The sequence below is a fragment of the Hirundo rustica genome, chromosome 9, assembly GCF_015227805.2.
Source record: "Hirundo rustica isolate bHirRus1 chromosome 9, bHirRus1.pri.v3, whole genome shotgun sequence".
In the NCBI taxonomy this organism is placed as follows: Eukaryota; Metazoa; Chordata; class Aves; order Passeriformes; family Hirundinidae; genus Hirundo; species Hirundo rustica.
Genome location: NC_053458.1, coordinates 17,100,406 through 17,119,361, shown reverse-complemented (window position 1 = coordinate 17,119,361; position 18,956 = coordinate 17,100,406). Strand labels below are relative to the sequence as shown.

The window sequence follows — 18,956 nt, the reverse complement described above, 5'->3', positions numbered from 1 at the left end:
GCGATTCCATGGCGGCCGGGCGGAGCGGGCGGAGCGGGCGGCGAGCCCGACCCTCCCTCCCGCCGCGGGCGCGGAGGAGCGGGCGGCCGGAAGGAAGGAGCCGGCAGGAAGGGGCGGGTTCGGCGCGGCTGCAGCATGGTGCACACCAGGCGGGCGGCGGCGGCGCGGCGCCGGGAGCAGGGGACGCGGGCGGGCGGCGGCGGCAGCGGCAGCAGCCCCGGCGATCCCGATGCCGATCCCGGCGGTGCGGCGGAGGTGAGCGGAGCGGGAGCGGGGCCGGGAGCGGGGCGGGCGGGCGGTGCAGGCTCCGCACGGAGCGCGGCCGCGGAGCCCGGAGAGGCGGTGTCTGTACCTCCCGTCCCCGGCCCTGCCGGAGGGGAGCAGCCGCCGGAGGTCATTGGTCCATTTAGCGTTGGGAGTTACTTCGCGTGATAGATATTTTAGCATTTCTCTCTCACTTGAAATAATACTTAGCAGCTCGTACCTAGTTTCGCGATTGCTGAGAGACCAGTTTGTTCGTAGACCTAAAATTGATTCTGGACTCCATTTTGGGGCGCATTTTGACAGTTGATAGTATTTAGTGGTTTATAGTTGAGGAAGTCTTTGAATATTTCTGAACATTTTTTCTGGATTTGCTTCCCCATACAATTTGACAGACGTTTTTACAATCAGGAGCTATTAATATTTTTTTAAGGGTGTGTGTGTTTTTTCTCCTGCCCTGACCAAAATACAGTAGAGAGATAAGCAAAGGATGTCTTATCAAGACTTCTCCCACATAGATAGGGCTACACAGAGACAAGCAATATGTTGTCACTTAAGGAAGATTTGCTTAAAAAGATTATTATTAAAAAGATTGATTTTTTTTGCATTCTTTTTATGTAGTTGTTTCATCTGTCAATACCATACCTTTATTTTACTCCTTTTCTAGGTGGGATCTGCTGAAATTAGTACTCCTGTTACTAGGAGGATGACTAGAAGAGCTAAATCAGCTCATAAGCCAGAGGTGATTCAGGAATGTCAGCTTGAAGAGTTTGAACATGCAGAAAAGAAATCAGATGTCAGTGATAGCTCAGAGATGCAGATCACTAGGAATGAGAACACAACTGTTCAGTCCGCACAATCAGTTGCTGAGCCACAAGTTGATGGTGATGTGTCAGAAGCAGAATCAAACTGCTCTTCTGTGTCTGGTCTCCAGACACCTTTGCTTGTAAGAATAACACGAAGGCGACAGATTGTAATTCCTTATCAGCCAGATTCTGCTGACAAAAAAAGACATGACAATGCAGGTTTTGTAAATAAGTTAAGTAGGATTCTGGATGAAGATGATGTCTCTGAAGCTGAGTCTTGTTCCTCTGCTGTTTCTGGTGTTCAGATGCTTAATGTTCCCACAAGTACAAGGAGCAGACAAAGTAAAAAGAAATTGCAGCCACACAGAGTTCGTGAAGCCCAGAGTGAAGATACTTCTGATGCAGAATCATGTTGCCTAATTTCTCATGTGGAACCATCTGACACTGCCAAACGAATTACTAGGAGCATGCAAATGAAATCACAAGTAGAAAATACTAAGCAGACTGAGAAAAAAAATAGATTTGTTTCAGAAGATGAGAATTTACTTGAGGGTACTATTAAATCTGAGCCCATAATAATTTCTGATTCTATACCTACTGCAGAACTTATCAGTGACACAGAAGATACTTCTACCATCACTGACAGTAATAAAGAACCCATTTCACCTAAAAGCGAATGTGCTTCCAAATGTGCTAATGCATCCCAGAGTGAAGACACAAAAGAAGGGATTTCAAATGATGTGACATCCAGTCTTACAAACACGAAACAAAGAGACACTAAATCAGCTGTGAATAAAACAAAAAAACATACACAGTCTGTTGAGATAGACCATTCAGAAGCAGTATGTGGCCAAATACAAGATCACAGTAAAATACTTGCTAGGGAGGGGAAATTAGAGTGTGTGGCTGTTTCTTTGACTGACTGTATGAGTCCCAAACAGTTTCTAGAATCCCCAGGACAAGCAACACCAAATGAAAGTAAAAACATTCATGAATGCGAAAGAGCAGATGCTGAGGCAGATGCACAGCAGTCTTTCTCGTGTGATGATAGATTAAAGAAGAGTCAGCAAACTAGTGCAGTGAGCAGCCCATCGGAGGACATGGCTATTGCACAGACGACTGAAAGCACTGGTAAAAGCAGGATGCTCAAAATTGATGCAGGCAGTGGTGGCAACCATACAAAAGAATATGAGGTATCCCACAGCAGAGAAAAACCAAGCAGTGATAATTGCTCTGTTGCATTGTTTCTGAGCAGCAGTGACAGTGATGACTCTGAACATAGTGATGTGGCAGACATAGATACAGTTGATGAGAATCTGCGTTATAAAAAGTCAGATGAGAGAACTCCTTCCCTCAAAAAATCTTTAAAAAGCGATTCGCTGCATGTTGATGGTCTTTTTGCAATTGATACTGAGCCTGGCATGAGTTCCAGCCAAAAGTATTATCTGGATGATGTAGACCAAGACAGCGATGCTGAAAGTAAGCATGAAGGAGGTGAAAAAGAATCAGACTCGGAAGAGGATGAAGAGGAATTGATGGATGAAGAGGAATTGATAGATGAAGATGAAAAAGGTGAAGATGATGATCTGTTGAAAAATAAGGTTGACATGTAAGTATCTTGCTAGGAATACCTAAAGAATCTGCGTTTCATTTAAGCATGTGCACATTAGAATATGCACATTAAGTGCAGAATAAGTAAGGGACTAGTCTCATCACATGTCATGTTGCTGCAGAAAATGGTGTTACACATACTATAAAAAATATTAATATGGTCCATAAATTTAAGTTTTAGGATTTTTTTCAGTTTTGAATATAGTAGGAACAGAACTCTGAAAACTTTTTTTGGCATCTGGAAGCCTTGTATGTGTTCAGCTTAAAAAATAATGTAAAACTATTAAACTGGTCAAGCTGACTGAATTGGTTATTCAGGTCACAGGTGTTTTTGGGTTTGTTTTGTTTTCTTCGGGTTTTTTTGTCTGGTTGGAATGTAGATAACAAAAGGTCCAGTAAATTCCTTACATGTTGCTTGATTAGATCACGCTTTTTAATCAGCTGCATATAATTTTATGTGTCAGTTCTTGCTGTGCTGTGGATGGTGACACTTCAGGTGGAACCTAGCATAGAATCAGAATAATTTAGGTGGAGTGATACTTCTTGAATTCTTGTAGCCCAGCTGCTGCTAAAATCCCTTCTTAGGTTTAAAGCATAATACTCATTTAGGTTGGATAAATAAGTCTTAATCTAGTAAAAACCTTCAGGTAGGCCAGAAGTCTTAGCTAAGAAAACAGCCATGCATTCAGTGTGAAGGCATTGTACAAGATCAGTCACAGTTTGATAGAAAGTTGTTAAAGGGCTTGTATTAATAAGCATTCAAGCTACAGTAAATACCTGTTGTCCCTCTTTTCAGATATTACCAACTTTTCACTATTGTAGTTAAGAGCTTTTATGACAAACAGCTATTGTACATTGTGGACAGTTTTGGACAGATTCCTTTGGCTGCCTGAATGAAGCAATGAAACAAATGTGAACATACTGATTTTGAAATTTCATAGAACCATTAGGGCTCTGAGCTATTGACCCCGACCTTTTGGATGCAACCATCCAACCACTTTCTTATCCAAGTTTAATGACTTTGTTCCTAGCATGGTTATACAAACAAGGACTTAAACATTCCTATAACGAATTCTAGTTTCTTCATACGTCTTATTAAGAGTTACAGTATTTTTACCACCACTATGTTTGGGTTTTTTCTCTTTAGCTAGCAAGTGTGTCAGTGTATAGAAGGATGCTGGTCATGAGTTCTTCTGGCAAGGTTAAGCAAATTTAAGAATTCAGTTTTATAGAAGATAATAATATCTAAGATGAGAGTCCAGCATTAGAGTTAATATGAAAGATTTGTGGAAATGATTCCACAGGTATTTTTTAATAATAAATCTTATTTCATATAATGGCATGAATCCTCCCACACCTGTCATTTCAGAATTACAAAATCTAGTTAACAAGACTTAAAATCATTGCAGAACTGAATAAGAAAAATATTTTTTCTGTTCATCTTCCTCAGAGGATAGTAGAAGGTTTAGCTGCATGCATGTTACAGTGTTCTAATAATTAACTATTTCTCCTTTAGTTTACGTCTTTCCAGTAGCATAGACCCTGGTTTGAATATCAAGAAGCTTGGAGGTTTATATATCAGTTTTGATGCAAAAAATCAGAAACCTAGATCGAGTGTAATTGAACCACAGAAGGAGAAGAAGAAGGACCAGGTAATGTGTTTACAATTATCCAGTTATCTGTGACTACATTAACACAAAGATGTTAATCAAAGAACGTTGGTTTGTTTGATTTTAAAGAAGTATCATTTTCATGGTTCACTGAGAACATATATTCTTTTTGGCCAAAGTGTGGTTTTATATTTGGTTTTAATGGCGAAAGTTTAAATATACCTGACTTTTCAGAAGCTGAAAAACAGTGCAAATTCTAGCATTACCTTGTAAGATAAACCGAAGTTGATTATACCTGGAGTTTTGCCTAACGATTTAAGGTCCGCTGACAAGATATTTAGTCCGTAGCTGGAATGAATTCTAATAAATAAAAGTCTATTCCCTAGTATGGACTTAGCAGGTTTTTTTCAAAAGCACCCTTTGAAGTAAAGGGAATGTGGTTTTTTGTTGAGACTTTTCTTTGGCTCATCCATGATACTCCTCTTTACTCCAGAGGATTTGCTGTCTCACACCTTCTAGAGCGCATCAGCTGCTTTCTGTTGTTGTCCAGTGCTCTGTTTTGAAGATCCTTAGTTACTGCTCGTGTATTGCATTAGAATGCTTGCTTAGATTCTGCATGATTCCTTCAGTAGGTTCTGTAAATACAGTTAACCAGTAAAATTTGTATCAGTGAGGTTGCTCTCTAATGTTCAAAAAATTGTTACAGCTCTTGCAGAAGAGTATAATAACTCCAGACTTTGAAAGAAAGGAATGTGTCCCACCCTACAGGGAATCACTTCACCAGCTAAAGAAGCAGCGCAGGGTAAGTGAAGAGCTGCCTCAAATAATGAACCAAGCTGTGGTAGAAAGCTGCATGCTCGGACTCTGTGCATATCCAGGCTTCACTGGAAATTGAGTGATGAGCTGCAATTTAGTGTCTTCTTTGAGTTGTCCTGTGAAAAGCCATCCTTTTAGTCACCACCACAGTGAAGTGAATGGTTATATGCTCAGTACAAATCTGTCATTGATGCAGTGCTCCTTTATTACAGTGGTCATAAAATAATGTGTTTTAAGGGTACATATTTATATTTTAAATGCTTTATCTGTCTTTTGTAGTGAGGAGTTCACTTCTCTGTCCTGTCCTAGTTACCAAATGCAAATTCATTGTTCTTGGTATTGCATCCTAGGCAGAGCGAGAGAAAACGACAGGTGATGGCTGGTTTGGTATGAAAGCCCCAGAAATCACAAGTGAACTGAAAAATGATCTTAAAGTTTTGAAAATGAGAGCTTCATTGGACCCTAAGCATTTCTATAAGAAGAATGATAGAGATGGTCTCCCCAAGTACTTCCAGGTAAGAAAGCAGCAGAAGGTGGCATTGTACTGCTGAAGTTTTGAACAGCTGTTTAAGGATACCTAATAATGCCTATTTTCTAGGTAGTTTTTATGTTAATTTAATTTCCTGTCTTAATTATTAAAGTGTTTTGATTATTTGGCTGGAGTTTGCATATTCAACTTTGTGTTACATATATGCTGTTGATGTTGATCTCATAGAAGTGAACAAATATCTTGCAGAATCCATATTTTCGACCCTCAGAGGATGAGATTTTCACTGCTTTTTTGGAGTACTGGCCTTTCTAAACAAGTGTGTAGAAAGTAACTGACTTTTGGTTTTTTACTAGCTAATACAGTTTAAGTGGAGACAGCTACCGTTGTGATAAGCTGACTTTTTTGCTACTTGTAGCTCTCAGCTTTGAAATGGTTTGTGTCAAAGAAGAAATTACTGTGGAAAACTGTACAGTCTTGAAGCTCAGGCCTTCTTCTCTGCACTATGCAAGGAGAACAAAAGGGACTGCATACAAAACACGACTTACTTCTTCTGGTATTTTGCACTTTAATTAAGCAGCTGTCGTCGTCACCTGCTCTGTAGGTGTCTTCACACTTCTTGCTGGGATTTAAAAAAAAAGGCAAAATAATCAACATCTTGCTGTTCATGTACAGTAAGAATGTTTCCATTTTTGTTTCCTAGGTCGGAACTGTAGTTGATTCTCCCATAGACTTTTACCACAGTCGAATCCCTAAGAAACAGAGGAAGAGAACAATTGTGGAAGAGTTGCTTGCAGATTCAGAGTTCAGAAGGTATTTAAAAGTAGTTTTGTAATTCTATTATCCCATGTAAAACAGAAGTATTTTTAACTCTGTAACCCTTTTTGGTTTTATTCAGCTGCTAGGGTGGTTTTTTTATACTTCAAAGAAAAATCTTTCGTCTTTTAGCATTTCCATAGTAGTGCCATTTAGAAGGTCTAAGGAACCTTTAAGGGGATAATTAGACTGAGATAATGTATATTTCATCTTCATTAAAGGGTTTTAGCCAACTTCGGTCATCACTGTTGGCAGCCACTCTTAAAGACTGATTATTTTTTATTGGCATAATTGATAGAAAAGAGTAGCCTGTAATTCTGTGAATGTTGATATTATTTCATTTTATAAATACATCAGTCTGCCACCTGACATGGGAATCAAAATTGTGCTAGAAGACTTACTTGAAGATTACGATTGGATTAATTGATGTGTGTATGGCCTACAGTTGCTTGAGTAGATCATTTAGTTGGTCCATTTTGGTACTGATTATTACGAGATGTTAATCTTAATTTCTCTTTTCACATAATGACATGAAGTAGTGCATGATTTGGGATTATAGAGTTAATTTTGTCAGACTCATAAATTAACTATAATGTCGGAAAGGCAACTTGCTATATCTATTTCTTCAGTAGTTTTCTGGTTTGACCTAATTTATTAGGTATTTATTAGAAAGTATTAAAAATTAATGGATTTGAGATTTGAGCAGTTAATCATATTCTGAGGGTTTAATCATATTCTGAGATTTTGGTGTTGTGTTTAAAGCCTCAGCACTGTTCAGTGTGGGTCTGTCACGCTCATCGGTGAAGGTGCGTAAGAGTCTGTGTTAGAGGAGCTAGCCACTCACATTCAGCAGTCACCCTGCTCGTTGTTCAGTATTCACCTCTTCTCAGTTTTCTGTCTGGAGTACAGTAAGGTTTGTTACCTTGAGTGTGGTGACAAGGCACTAGAGAAGTGGGTGTATTGTTGAAATTGTTGAGTCTTCTCCTTATGAGCAGTAGCAGTGTTTCAGCAAACTGTCCAAAATGTGACTACATATGCAGTGAAGACCCCTTCACCAAAATTAATCACAGAATTCAGTAGAATTTACTTCCAAATCAAATTTACCTGCATTTATCATTGATCCAACTGTTGATTCCCCTTTACTTAAGCATAAGTGTGTAAATCAAAGAATCTGATTCAAAACGTGAAAAAATTCAGTTTGGAAAATAATGTGCGTAGAGTACTGTCCATGTTATCTTTTCCTGAACTTTGGTTTGCTGTGCTTAAAAGTAAATTATCTATTTTGTTCAGATATAATAAAAAGAAGTATCAGGAGATCATGAGTGAAAGAGCAGCTTTTGCAGCAGGGAAGAGGAATCGGAAGAAGAAGAAATTTCGCAATTAAGAATTGAAGAAAAATACCAAGCTGGAACAACTTATTGTTATAAAACTTGCTTACAGAATGCTTTGGTTGTGATGTTTTGTTTGGTTTTTTTGGTTTGGGTTTTTTTTTTTTTAAGATTGCAGATCACGTGCAAATTGAGGTTTAGGGAAATTCTTGCCATGAGAATTTACTAGAAAGCTTTAGCAAATTATCAGGTGTCTCAAATTAATTTAGATTTTTAAATTACTTTTAATTAATATTTATGTAAAGAGATAATGATATGAAAGCATATTGTAAAATCTGAGTAAAAAATTCAGCTTCACAGATTGTGGTCTTCTCAGACTTCAGACTTCACATCAATTAATTAGTAAACTCAGTTTAAAGTTATGTGTGTAATTCATCTGGGCACATACTGTGTGCCAGAATATTTTCCATGACTTGTTAGAGGTGCTCTTGGGCAAAATTGTAATGGAAGGTATTGAAAAATTGTTTGGTTGTGAAGGGTTTATTTCAACACTGACCATAATAGTATAGAAATAGTATAGAAAATGTCCTGGAATTCAGTGCCTACACATATACTTTGATATTTATGTGTATATATATTATAATATATATTATTTAGACGGTAACAATTACATATTATTTAATAAATAATATAAGTAATACTTATCTGTAAAGTTTTAACAATCATATTTTGCTTTTATTAATTTTTACAATTTGATTATTGGTTAATGATATTTTTGAAAAGAACATTGGCATCCATCATGCAGGGTGTGGTGTGCAGATTGTGTCTGTTAGCTGACCCAGAGTAGCTCAAGGTGAGCAAATAGAGTGAGGCTGGAAGGCCTCTGCCCTTGTAGAGCCAGAGATGTCCTCAGCTCAGTTCCCCTTCGGTGACGGTTCACTGCCTTTTGTGATTGTCAGAACTGCTGGGGCGTTTGGTTGGTTTTTAATGACCTGGTCGTTTTATTGCTGTTACAATTAGTATAACTTAGTAACTGCCGTGCGGTAGCAGAAAAGATGGATAATAGAAGAAATTAATCTGGCACTACATTGTCTTGGGTGGATTGGGTGATTAGGTAGAAGTCACTTTCAGGGGACCAGTGGTTGATTGTTTCCTTACCACAAGTTTAAAGGTTGCAGATATTAAGCAAGAAGTACTTAACTGTGTTCTTGACTAATGTTTAACCATCAAGTTTTCTACTGAGAAGTAGTTTTTTTAAGGATTAGTTACTTGTGTTGAAATGAGCATCATAGTATATGTTAACCACTAACTGAAGCTTGAAGGAAACTTTCCTCAGATCGTTTGGAGTGGTTGTTTTTTTTTTCATTCCAAAGTTTGCCATAATGTTTTACTACCAGAAACAGACAGGAATCTGGAGTGCTTAAAAATATTCACTGCCTGGAAGTGATTGGTGTCAAAATAAAGTGAATTCATTGGCAAACACTAAATAAGTACAAGTAGAACCACCTGTCCCTGGGTCGCAGCTATATGCACAGACTATTTTAATGCAATGATATTTACGCCAATATCCCCGTTCCCAGTAAATTATTAAAAAGCCAATAAAAACTACTATGATGTCTTGTTCTCCAGCTGAGACATGGAAGCACAAAAAAGTAATTCTCAACACTGAGAAGCAAGGCATCCCAGTAGTCATTCTGTTGCATCCTGGGGTGTTCAAGTGCAACTTTGGAGAAGCAACATGTGAATCTGAAAGTCTTAAAAGCAGAAATGCAAGCTGTGGTGTTACAGAGCAAGCAGCAACTCCATGCCTGTTGTTCAGGCTGCTCAATAGCTACAGAAGTTACTTCACGTGCAGCATAGCTAGACAGGGAGTTGGTTTGTGTTTGATATCCTTTCCCTTTGCTTCTCCTAATCCCTGCTGTTTTGTCCCACGCTGTGGCACAGCAGGCGAGTGCCGTGCTCTGTGCAGACGGGGTGAGATGTGCTGAGCTCCCAGGGCTGCAGGCTGGCACTCGCAGGCTGTGGTGGCCGGCTGTGCCCGTCACCTTTGCTGAGCTGGTGCCTCAGCCTCTGTTAAATGAGGCACTGGACACAGCACCTTCCCTTAACCACCAGTTTACATTACAGCACTGATGGGCTTTGAAATTGGCGGAAAGTTTAAGGTGCTGGAGAGATTAAAACCCACATGCACCTGTGGTTATTAGATTTCTCTGAAAACGCATAAAAACTTTCTTGAAGCTTTGCCTATCAATTACCAGTAGTATTTTAATGGCAGAAATATTTGTGCTAATTTGTAATTCTGCCTTTGACTGATGGTTAATGATGGTTACCTGATGGTGGGTTTCATTTTCAGTTTTTCCTGTATTGCCTTCAAATAAGCATTATTACAGTTGGAAAGTTACACCTGCAGGATTAAAAATAATTTATCAAGAAAACTCCACAAATTTAGTAATTCAGGAATAATGAATCAGATTAATTTATTCCATTCTAAGAAAAATCAAGGTGGTTTGTTTATTGCTGCTACTGTTCTGTTTTACCACCTATTTTGACTGCTGTAATTAAAATGGTTCTTCATCGTCTATCTGTTGGTAATTAGAAAAAGATGGTGTTAATTCCGATGTTTTGTCGGCTGCAGTTTGTGGGCTTGCTTCATTACTTGAAAGTAACCAGAAATGTATCACGGTGACCCATTGCAACTGAAGCGCCTCCAGGAAAGACAGTGTCTTGGTTTTTCAAGTAAAATTACTTTCCGCAGACTGTCCTGAAAGCGTAGCCGCCTCACGGGGCTGCTTGTCGGTTCTGACCGCTCTGGCGGAGCTCGGGCCGGGCGAGCAGGAGCAGAGCCCTTCTCCCGCTGCCGGAGGGCGGCAGGGCCGGGAAAAGGAGAGCAGAGCCCTTCTCCCGCTGCCGGAGGGCGGCAGGGCCGGGAAAAGGAGAGCAGAGCCCTTCTCCCGCTGCCGGAGGGCGGCAGGGCCGGGAAAAGGAGAGCAGAGCCCTTCTCCCGCTGCCGGAGGGCGGCAGGGCCGGGAAAAGGAGAGCAGAGCCCTTCTCCCGCTGCCGGAGGGCGGCAGGGCCGGGAAAAGGAGAGCACAGCCCTTCTCCCGCTGCCGGAGGGCGGCAGGGCCGGGAAAAGGAGAGCACAGCCCTTCTCCCGCTGCCGGAGGGCGGCAGGGCCGGGAAAAGGAGAGCAGAGCCCTTCTCCAGCTGCTTGAGGGCGGCAGGGCCGGGAAAAGGAGAGCACAGCCCTTCTCCCGCTGCCGGAGGGCGGCAGGGCCGGGAAAAGGAGAGCACAGCCCTTCTCCCGCTGCCGGAGGGCGGCAGGGCCGGGAAAAGGAGAGCACAGCCCTTCTCCAGCTGCCTGAGGGCGGCAGGGCCGGGAAAAGGAGACCAGAGCCCTTCTCCCGCTGCCTGAGGGCGGCAGGGCCGGGAAAAGGAGAGCAGAGCCCTTCTCCCGCTGCCGGAGGGCGGCAGGGCCGGGAAAAGGAGAGCACAGACCTTCTCCAGCTGCCTGAGGGCGGCAGGGCCGGGAAAAGGAGAGCAGAGCCCTTCTCCCGCTGCCGGAGGGCGGCAGGGCCGGGAGGAGAAGGAGAGCACAGCCCTTGCCTGCCCCGCCTTCTCACTGGCGGTGAGGAAGCTTCGTGTCGCTGGGCCGGGCGCACGCAGCAGCTTCGATCGAGGGCGGCTGTCGCCGCCCGCTTCCAGCGTTCCCCAGACCGCCAGGCACGGCGGGAGGCGGGCCCGGAAAGCCTCGCTGACGGGAGAAGGGCCAGGCCGGCGTACCGGATACCTGCGGCGGTGAGGTAAGGAACGGGAGAGCGCGGGGGAAAGATTTCCGCCCAAAAGGCGTAGGGGGCAGGGGAAAATTTATTAAAAAAAGAAAAAGGAAAAAAAAAGAGAAGACACGACTCCGCCGGGACTCGAACCCGGAACCTTTGAATCCCTTCAACCCTCTAGAAGTCCAATGCGCTATCCATTGCGCCACGGAGCCACCTGTTGGAGTCTTCGCACATTGTCAATAGAGCCTGCGCGCGCCGTTAACCCCCAAATACTTCGGGTTTTATTTTCTTGTTTTTTGTTTGGGTGTGGGTTTTTTTGGTGGTTGTTTTGTTTGTTTGTTTCTTTCAGTTTTAGTCTTCTTAACAAACACGGATAGGGTTAGTACTACACGGTGCTGCGTACGCGTCTCGCGGCAGCCCCTGCGTGCTCCCTGAGCGCTGCCCACGGCTTCCTGTGCCGCGCTCGCCACGGGGCTGCCTCTTCATTTCTGGCGGAAGACAGACTTCATCAGTGATCAGTATGAAATATTTGTTGTCATTCCATTCTGGCGTTTCCAGTATAAATCCTTATGCTCGAGGAATATAATTATAATCCACAATTGCCTTGTGTTGAGGAACTCTTCCTCTAGATGTCTGTAAATGCTCAGTAGCACCGCCCTCCCCCGTGGATTCCATAAAAGCTGTAATTCTAGTCTGAAACGGGTCCGCGATATGATTTTTTTAAATCATAAATAAGCATAATAGAACCCCCGAGAGACAAGGGTATGTGGTTATTCTTCCTTTAACCTTGCCCTCCAGTATACTGGAAGCGGAGCCTGTGGCTTTCTGCTCGGGGAGGGGCGCGGGGCTGCCGGCAGCGGCCCCGAGGAGAGCTCCGGGCTGTGGGGCCTCTGCAGTAAAACTTGGTGAGAATCTCGTGCCGCACTTTATCGTGATTTAAAAGTACAGGTATCCATAAGAGTGGGGGAAAGCGTGTAAATAAGCACACCCTAAAATCTGAGGAACAAGGAAGCTAATCCCATCGATGTAAAATAAACTGGCTCGGATACACCCTCCCCGAGGTATTGCATCCAGGGCCGAGATACCGAGTGTAATGGATAACCGAGGTGACTCAGGACTCCGGCAGGGTGTCCTGTGATTCCCAGGAAGCCAGCTGCTGCGCGTGTGGCCAGCAGTACGGCAGAGCTCTTGAGCTGCCTCATGACTGAAGAGCTCCTGCAGTGCTGCCCAGAAAAGAAGGTTGCTGGAAGGGTTCAGCAGTTATAGCATGTACCAGACTGGAGGTACAACCCCCAAGCTAACAGACTGTTGTTGAGTCAGAACATTTGTAAACAAACCAAGAATCACCAAGCTGTACAAGATTCAGAGCAGGTCTGGTCGAATTTGCAATTCAGATAAACCTCTTGTAAGTACCTAAGAATCACTGTAACCATTTTGTAGTTCGTGGACGCCTGGGAACGTTCATTGTGCAATGCAGTGAGTGTTGGTGCCTCACCAGCGTGATCTGGTAGCGTGGCACCTTCGGACAGCATGGCACTAAGTGACTGCAGATGGTGAAGAACCGGAGAAGAACCATTCTTTTCTGTCTCAAGACTGGTTCTGAGACTGTAAGAGTGAAGAATTGTGACACTCACATGATTGTTACTTCCTCTCATACTTTCGTTGTGGATAGGTGGTTTATAAAGGTAGATAAAGGCTGGTTCCGTTCGTGCAGGAGGACTGACTAGGAAAACGTTTGGAATTTTTCCAGAAATGTTTCAAAATATTCAAGTCGTTTTGCTCTTTTATTCTTTAAGCGTAGTCTCGGTGCAAAGTCCACCTTTGCGTTTGCACAGCAGATGGAGCTACTGCATGAGAAACAGGGCAGCTCACGGGTCATGAACTTAGGAAATGTGGCCATAGGCGAAAACGACCGATCTGATTAACCTTCGCTGGCGCCTGGACCCAGATCAGTCCTTTGGACTTTCCCTCTACTGGGACTGTCTGAAGTCCACTTCTGTTGCAAGCTGGCTTTCATTTCAGCTCCTTTTCAACTTTATGTTCTTTTGCAAGGAGCAGAAGTTACTTGGAACAGAGTTGTGCTGGGTTTAGTTACTGGCACTCAAGAGATTTTTTTCTGAGCTCAACGACATGCCATTTTGCTGATTTTTAACGGGAGGAGAAACTGAGGAAGTGATACCTTGAATACACAAGTCAGGAAATGCATCAATGGCAGGCAAAAATATTATTATCATATAGCAGTCTTCTATTGATTAAAATAGATCTAGACATTATGAAATTTAAGTGATCTTGGAGACACTTTTTACAACATGGGTTTCAACATTAACTTCTGTTAATGTACTGTATATTCAATTACTTTTGGCAAGATTTGAGCCTTAAAATGTATTAAAGTGGCAATTTCCAAATTTGCAGGGCTTCCACAGATGTTTATTGGGAGTACCACCACCTTTCTAAGAACAAGTGTAATTAATACACTTGTTGAAAGAGGGCAGAGAAGGCTCTCATGCACAGATTACCTAAGCGGGACCCTTACACCATCTGTACATTTCAGGGAGGATTATTACAACCCTACTGCTCTAATGATTCACCTGTGTAGTGCAGCAAGATAAAGCACTCTTCAAACTGGCAGGAAAAGATGCTGGGATGCACAAAGTCTGAGGATACTGCAAAGAACTCTTTCAGGGAGCATTTCTTTTTGGTAATTTACAATTTGATTAATTTTTTAAAATTTATTTTCTTAAAATGAAGATAAATGCCCTGTATTGTAGATGCTTCTGCATCTCTGCCTTTTCCTCAGTGAAGGCTGTAATTGCCATGTGACTATCAGGGTATTGGAGGATTTGTCAGGCTGCCAGCAGGAAGCTGTTAAGAACTAATTCTCTTAGTTATGGTTGTTGTTGGACTAAAGCATTTTCAGTCCTTTTGGATATGTTTGGGCAGACAGGAAAAATTCCCAAGAGCAGTGCCTTTGAGGAGTTGGGGACACATGAACAAGATGTGTTATGCCAAATCATCTCTACAGGGGATTATAATGTTAATTCTGTGTGGTTCTATTAACAGATCAGGTGCTGCAAAGCCATTCACTTCAAGAGTGCTCCCTAATAGTGCCAAACCTGAGCAGTCATATGGCATCTCTCAGAGCGCTGCAACAGGACGTTTGGAGAAGTCCCAGCTAGGGCCTCTTGCCAAAAGTGGAGTACATCTGATTTACAGAGAGATGGGAATCTGTTTCAAGACAATTTCAATGTTTTCTGTTGTTAATTTGATCTGGTTTTTTTCTTTTTTTTTTTTTTTTTCCCAGAAATACGTAAGCTTTGTGTCAAACACCCTTCAAAAATATCCAGTGATGTCTTTCACTATATTTTAAAATTCTATTCTTAAAAAGGCCCCTTTTATGTTTTTCTTAAAAAGAATGTTTATTAGTTTACTTAAGAGCCAAAACAGTCCTAAAGACTACACCCTTGAGTTAATAATTATCAAAGATAAAGTTGACAGTGCAAAATTTTGTTCTTGTCTTACATTTTGAAATCTAGGTGTAACCATTGGGGCTTTTTTTTTTTTTTTTTTTTTTTTTTTTTAATTAACATTAACCACTGAATATTCTCAGTTGAGTTGTTCCTTTGCAGCTTTATGGGTGACACTGTAACTCAGCTCCTCTTATGCAGTTCAGGAGAAAAAGTGTATCTGTGGCCTAGTGATTTAATCCTAAATGCCTGGAATTTTATTCCAGCTGTGAAACTACTGTGCTGGGTGATACTGGGCAACCTGATGCTTTTTCCTTTCTGTAAAATATGGACAGCAGATGCTTTCTTGTTCCATGTGGTGCTGTGCAAGCCAGTCATCTGCAAGGTAACTTAAAAAAATTGAGATGAAACTTCCTCCAGAATTTCTTTATTTTTATGCATTTTGCTTGTCACTTCACATCTCTCAAAAGTGACTGGCAAAAGGTAACAGAACCTACACAGATGACTCAGCTCCTTTTCACCGAGTTTCCTTTCTCCTGTGAATAGAATTACTAAACACTCTTGGATGACAGGGTTCTCCTGTCCCCTGCTTACTCAGTTGCTTCCTCAGCTCAGTTACTTGGTTCTTTGTTGTGCAAGAACGAAGCAGTTGTATTGTCCAAATTATCCTGAGACATTGATTTGTGCTGCCTCTGCAGCACAGCCTGTTTTTCATTAGAAACGCACCAGCAAGGATACAGAGCTGGGCTCAGGGCTTCCAAAGTGATTGGCAGGAGTAGGAATGCTTCTCTAGCATATGTGCTAAGGTACAGTACTTTGAGATTATTAATATATTAATTTTGCTCATCATCAAGTATGCAGGTTAGAAAAAGGAATTTGAATGTGCAATTAAAAGGTAATGAACCTGAAGCACTTAAAACCCCCTTACCTTCTCCCACACTGTTTAGATGCAGTGCTTATTTTCTGTCCTTGCCCTCGTGCTCTGGGAACCATGTGTGGTGTTTAGGCAGTGGTGCAGTGCAGTCATCTGATTCCATGCAGGAATGTTTTGTAATCCAAAACACTGGGTTAACTTCTGCTTTCATTTGAGTCATTCTGAATCTGAACTAACAAAACCAAACGGGAGTTTTTTCAAAGCTATATTGATGTTAGCAAGAATATAATTTGGCCTGGAGTGCTTTGCTTTTTGTAATGGACAGAGTTGGCACAATGCTCATGGTAACAGAGAAAACTGGTAATTTTTGCCAGCCTTTCTTTTGAAGGTGTCCCCTGGTTAATAAATCCAGGCCTTAAGTGCTGTCCTTACCTTTCTTTCAGAGGAAAAAAAGCTTTTATTCTGTATTGAATGGTACCTTTTCTGATTAGGGATAGAAAGAGAAATGGCTGCAGACTTGTCTCTTTGATGAGGGATGTTAGTGTCGTGGGATTCACTGCCCTTTAAATTTCCCAGAGTGTGGCATTAATAGTGTGTGGACTATTTTTCTTGACAGCTAAAAGTTATTGTGGGGTCACAATGTCCCATCAGTGCTTGGATCATCACTGGGGGCTAGATGTGTCCCTAATGCTGGATGTGTGTGGTCAGTGCCATTTCTGGAAGGATCTTGCCAAGCGTCTTCTAATGGGATGAAAAGCTTCTTAATTACATTTTGCTTTTCACCCAGTTATGAATATGAGTGACTGACTCAGTATTCAATCTAATACTGACTGATGTAATCACAGAAACAATTCTATTTTAAAAAGTGTCTTTTTGTCACTGTTGTAATTATAAATATCACACAGACAGAAAATCTACCCCTGAATTATAAATACACTCTTCTCCTGACCCCAGGTTTTTACCAAATTGGTTCAAATGTGTGTTGATTTTACCATACTGGAAATTTTCAGCAGAATTATCCCTCTGTGGATTTTCAAATCAGTAAATTTTAAAGGTTTAATTGTAAATTTGCTTTACCTACTTGAATATTCACTTATTGTAACTGGATCAGGATTTATGAATTTGATTTTTGTAGCTAAGGTCATTGTGCAATATGAAGTAATGTACTGGCTGGCAGAATTCCCAAATTTTAACGCTGGGTTTGTCTTGGCTCTGAAGCTTGGCAAGGCAAGCCATTTACATTTTCTTGTAAGGGGAGCAGGGGTTTAGCTCTGTAATACTTCTATGGAATTGAATCCAATCAGTTCCATAGCTTTTTAACTGAGCACATTCTTCACCTTTCTCTTTCCTATTCTTTTACTCCAAGTGTGTAGGAAGTGTGACTGAGCACCAGACCCTGCACAGGCACAGTTGTGCAGAGAAGATTCTCAGCAGCTCTTGGTCCACACACACAGTGGACAAGGAAGATCATCAAGCACCTCTACTACAAAGGAGTTACCTGTGGATTCTCTGTCTCCTTTGAACAAAAAGATGTCACTAAAAGGACATCACTAGGCCTCTTGTATCCCTGCATGCTATCTTCCAAAAGGGGAAAAAAATCTCTTCTAATTTCGCAAGTTACTGAAAGATCAGAGTGACTTCTTGTGAAAATTAGCATTCTCTTGTACATAGGTAAAATCTAAAATTATTTTTATAGTAAGAGAAGATCTCAGGGCTTTTTTCTGATATAATTGCTACTAGCATGTAGATCAGGGGTGCACAGGAGCTAAGGAGCTAACTGAGGACAAGGAACTGTGACAGGAGGTCAGCAGGCTTTATACCATCAGGAAAAAAGGAGAGATCAACAGAAGTCAGATGGAGAGCATTGTTACTTTTGGCAAAAGAAGAGAAGGCTCCTTCTCTGCCTGCAGAAGTGTAATCACAGAACAAATGTGGTGCCCTGGGAAAAGTTGAGGATTAACAAGGACCATTGGGGGGGGCATCAGAGCCAGCTGAACCTCAGCCAAACATCAACAAAAAGAGTAAAAAACAGCTGGTAAGTACTAGAGATTCCCATCTGTAGGGAATGGAAACATTCATTTGCTATGCTGATGTGATGTTTTGGGATGTTTGCTGAGTGCCAGGATACTGCAGAGAGACTGTCAAGGCCTGTCTGGTCCTTAGACTTCTGCTCCTTGCTGAGTCTGCGTGGGCATCAAGGACAAATCAGGAGGGACAGTGGAGCTGTGGGGCTGAGGGTGAAGGTTACAAGAAGCCAGGTCCTTTCAGTGAACAGAAGAGGCTGGGGTAGGAAAGAAGACATCCTGAGGAAGGGCTATTGTAATCTAAAGAGAAGTGATGGTGCAGGGTCAGTAAAGGGGTGTCCTTAAGGTAGGGAAGGGTCTCACTCTTCCTCTGCGAAAGCAGCGGAGCTGAGGGCCTATCCTAAGTGCCACTACAGAAATGCTTGCAGTACGGAGAAAAGCAGAAGGAATTCGAAGTTTGTGCACAGCTGGAAAATTAAGATGTCATTAGAAATAGAATAGCTGTTACCTGAAATGTATATTTTAGGTATTACTTTCTTGGTAATTTCTAACATTTTAAAATTCTATTCGATGGTATCAAATGGTTTTATAAAAGAAGATTGATTGCAGAATTCCAGTTGTAGGTAGACTGATTCAAGGTTTAGTGACTTGGTCAAATATGTCTGCCAGTCCCTAGCAGAGCCAGCTCAGCTCTGACTTAACTCTCTGGAGTTCTACTTCAGTCTTCCTTATTTTCCATCCATAAAATTGTATCGTTTGACCCAGATTTACCATCTTGTACTGGCCAAGTTAAAGTCTCACTAATTCATATTACAGCTGGAAGACTTAATTTATCATGTGTTGAAGATAATAGATGTATGAAAGGGAAGTGTAAACAGCAAAGTTAGTTCATAGACCAAGTACATTAAAATTCGTTCTTGAGAATCTTTGTTAAAATGACTATGGAAATACACAGCTATATCTTATATTGGTATGCTCTAATATAGAATATTCATTTGATCAGTGCTTCAAGAGTGACAAATGTAAAAACAACAGCAACAACAAAAAATGCTTTGTACCTGTAAGCACAGTAAATTTGTTTTG

At 41.6% G+C, this 18,956-nt stretch overlaps 1 protein-coding gene and 1 non-coding gene across 2 annotated transcripts; one reads left to right on the top strand and one right to left on the bottom strand.

Moving 5' to 3' along the window:
• Positions 1–135: 135 nt before the first annotated feature.
• Positions 136–10,316, top strand: DNTTIP2 (deoxynucleotidyltransferase terminal interacting protein 2). The gene is made up of 7 exons (XM_040073353.2): positions 136–255; positions 929–2,676; positions 4,195–4,330; positions 4,995–5,090; positions 5,455–5,619; positions 6,295–6,404; positions 7,698–10,316. Exons 1-7 carry the CDS (start codon positions 136–138, stop codon positions 7,789–7,791), a joined length of 2,469 nt encoding a protein of 822 aa, XP_039929287.1. The 3' UTR covers positions 7,792–10,316.
• A 1,321-nt stretch (positions 10,317–11,637) lies between these two features.
• TRNAR-UCU (transfer RNA arginine (anticodon UCU)) lies at positions 11,638–11,723 on the bottom strand. Its single transcript is given in 2 exon segments — positions 11,638–11,673; positions 11,687–11,723. It is a non-coding gene; the product is annotated as a tRNA-Arg (tRNA).
• Between the last annotated feature and the right edge of the window lie 7,233 nt (positions 11,724–18,956).

What these genes read in the sequence shown, in the direction of transcription:
- DNTTIP2 (XM_040073353.2), top strand. Translation starts at nt 136, where the DNA reads ATGGTGCACACCAGGCGGGCGGCGGCGGCGCGGCGCCGGGAGCAGGGG. An exon ending in TTGAAAAATAAGGTTGACAT is followed by an intron (nt 2,677 to 4,194) that starts GTAAGTATCTTG and finishes TTTCTCCTTTAG; the next exon opens with TTTACGTCTTTCCAGTAGCA. An exon ending in AGCTAAAGAAGCAGCGCAGG is followed by an intron (nt 5,091 to 5,454) that starts GTAAGTGAAGAG and finishes ATTGCATCCTAG; the next exon opens with GCAGAGCGAGAGAAAACGAC.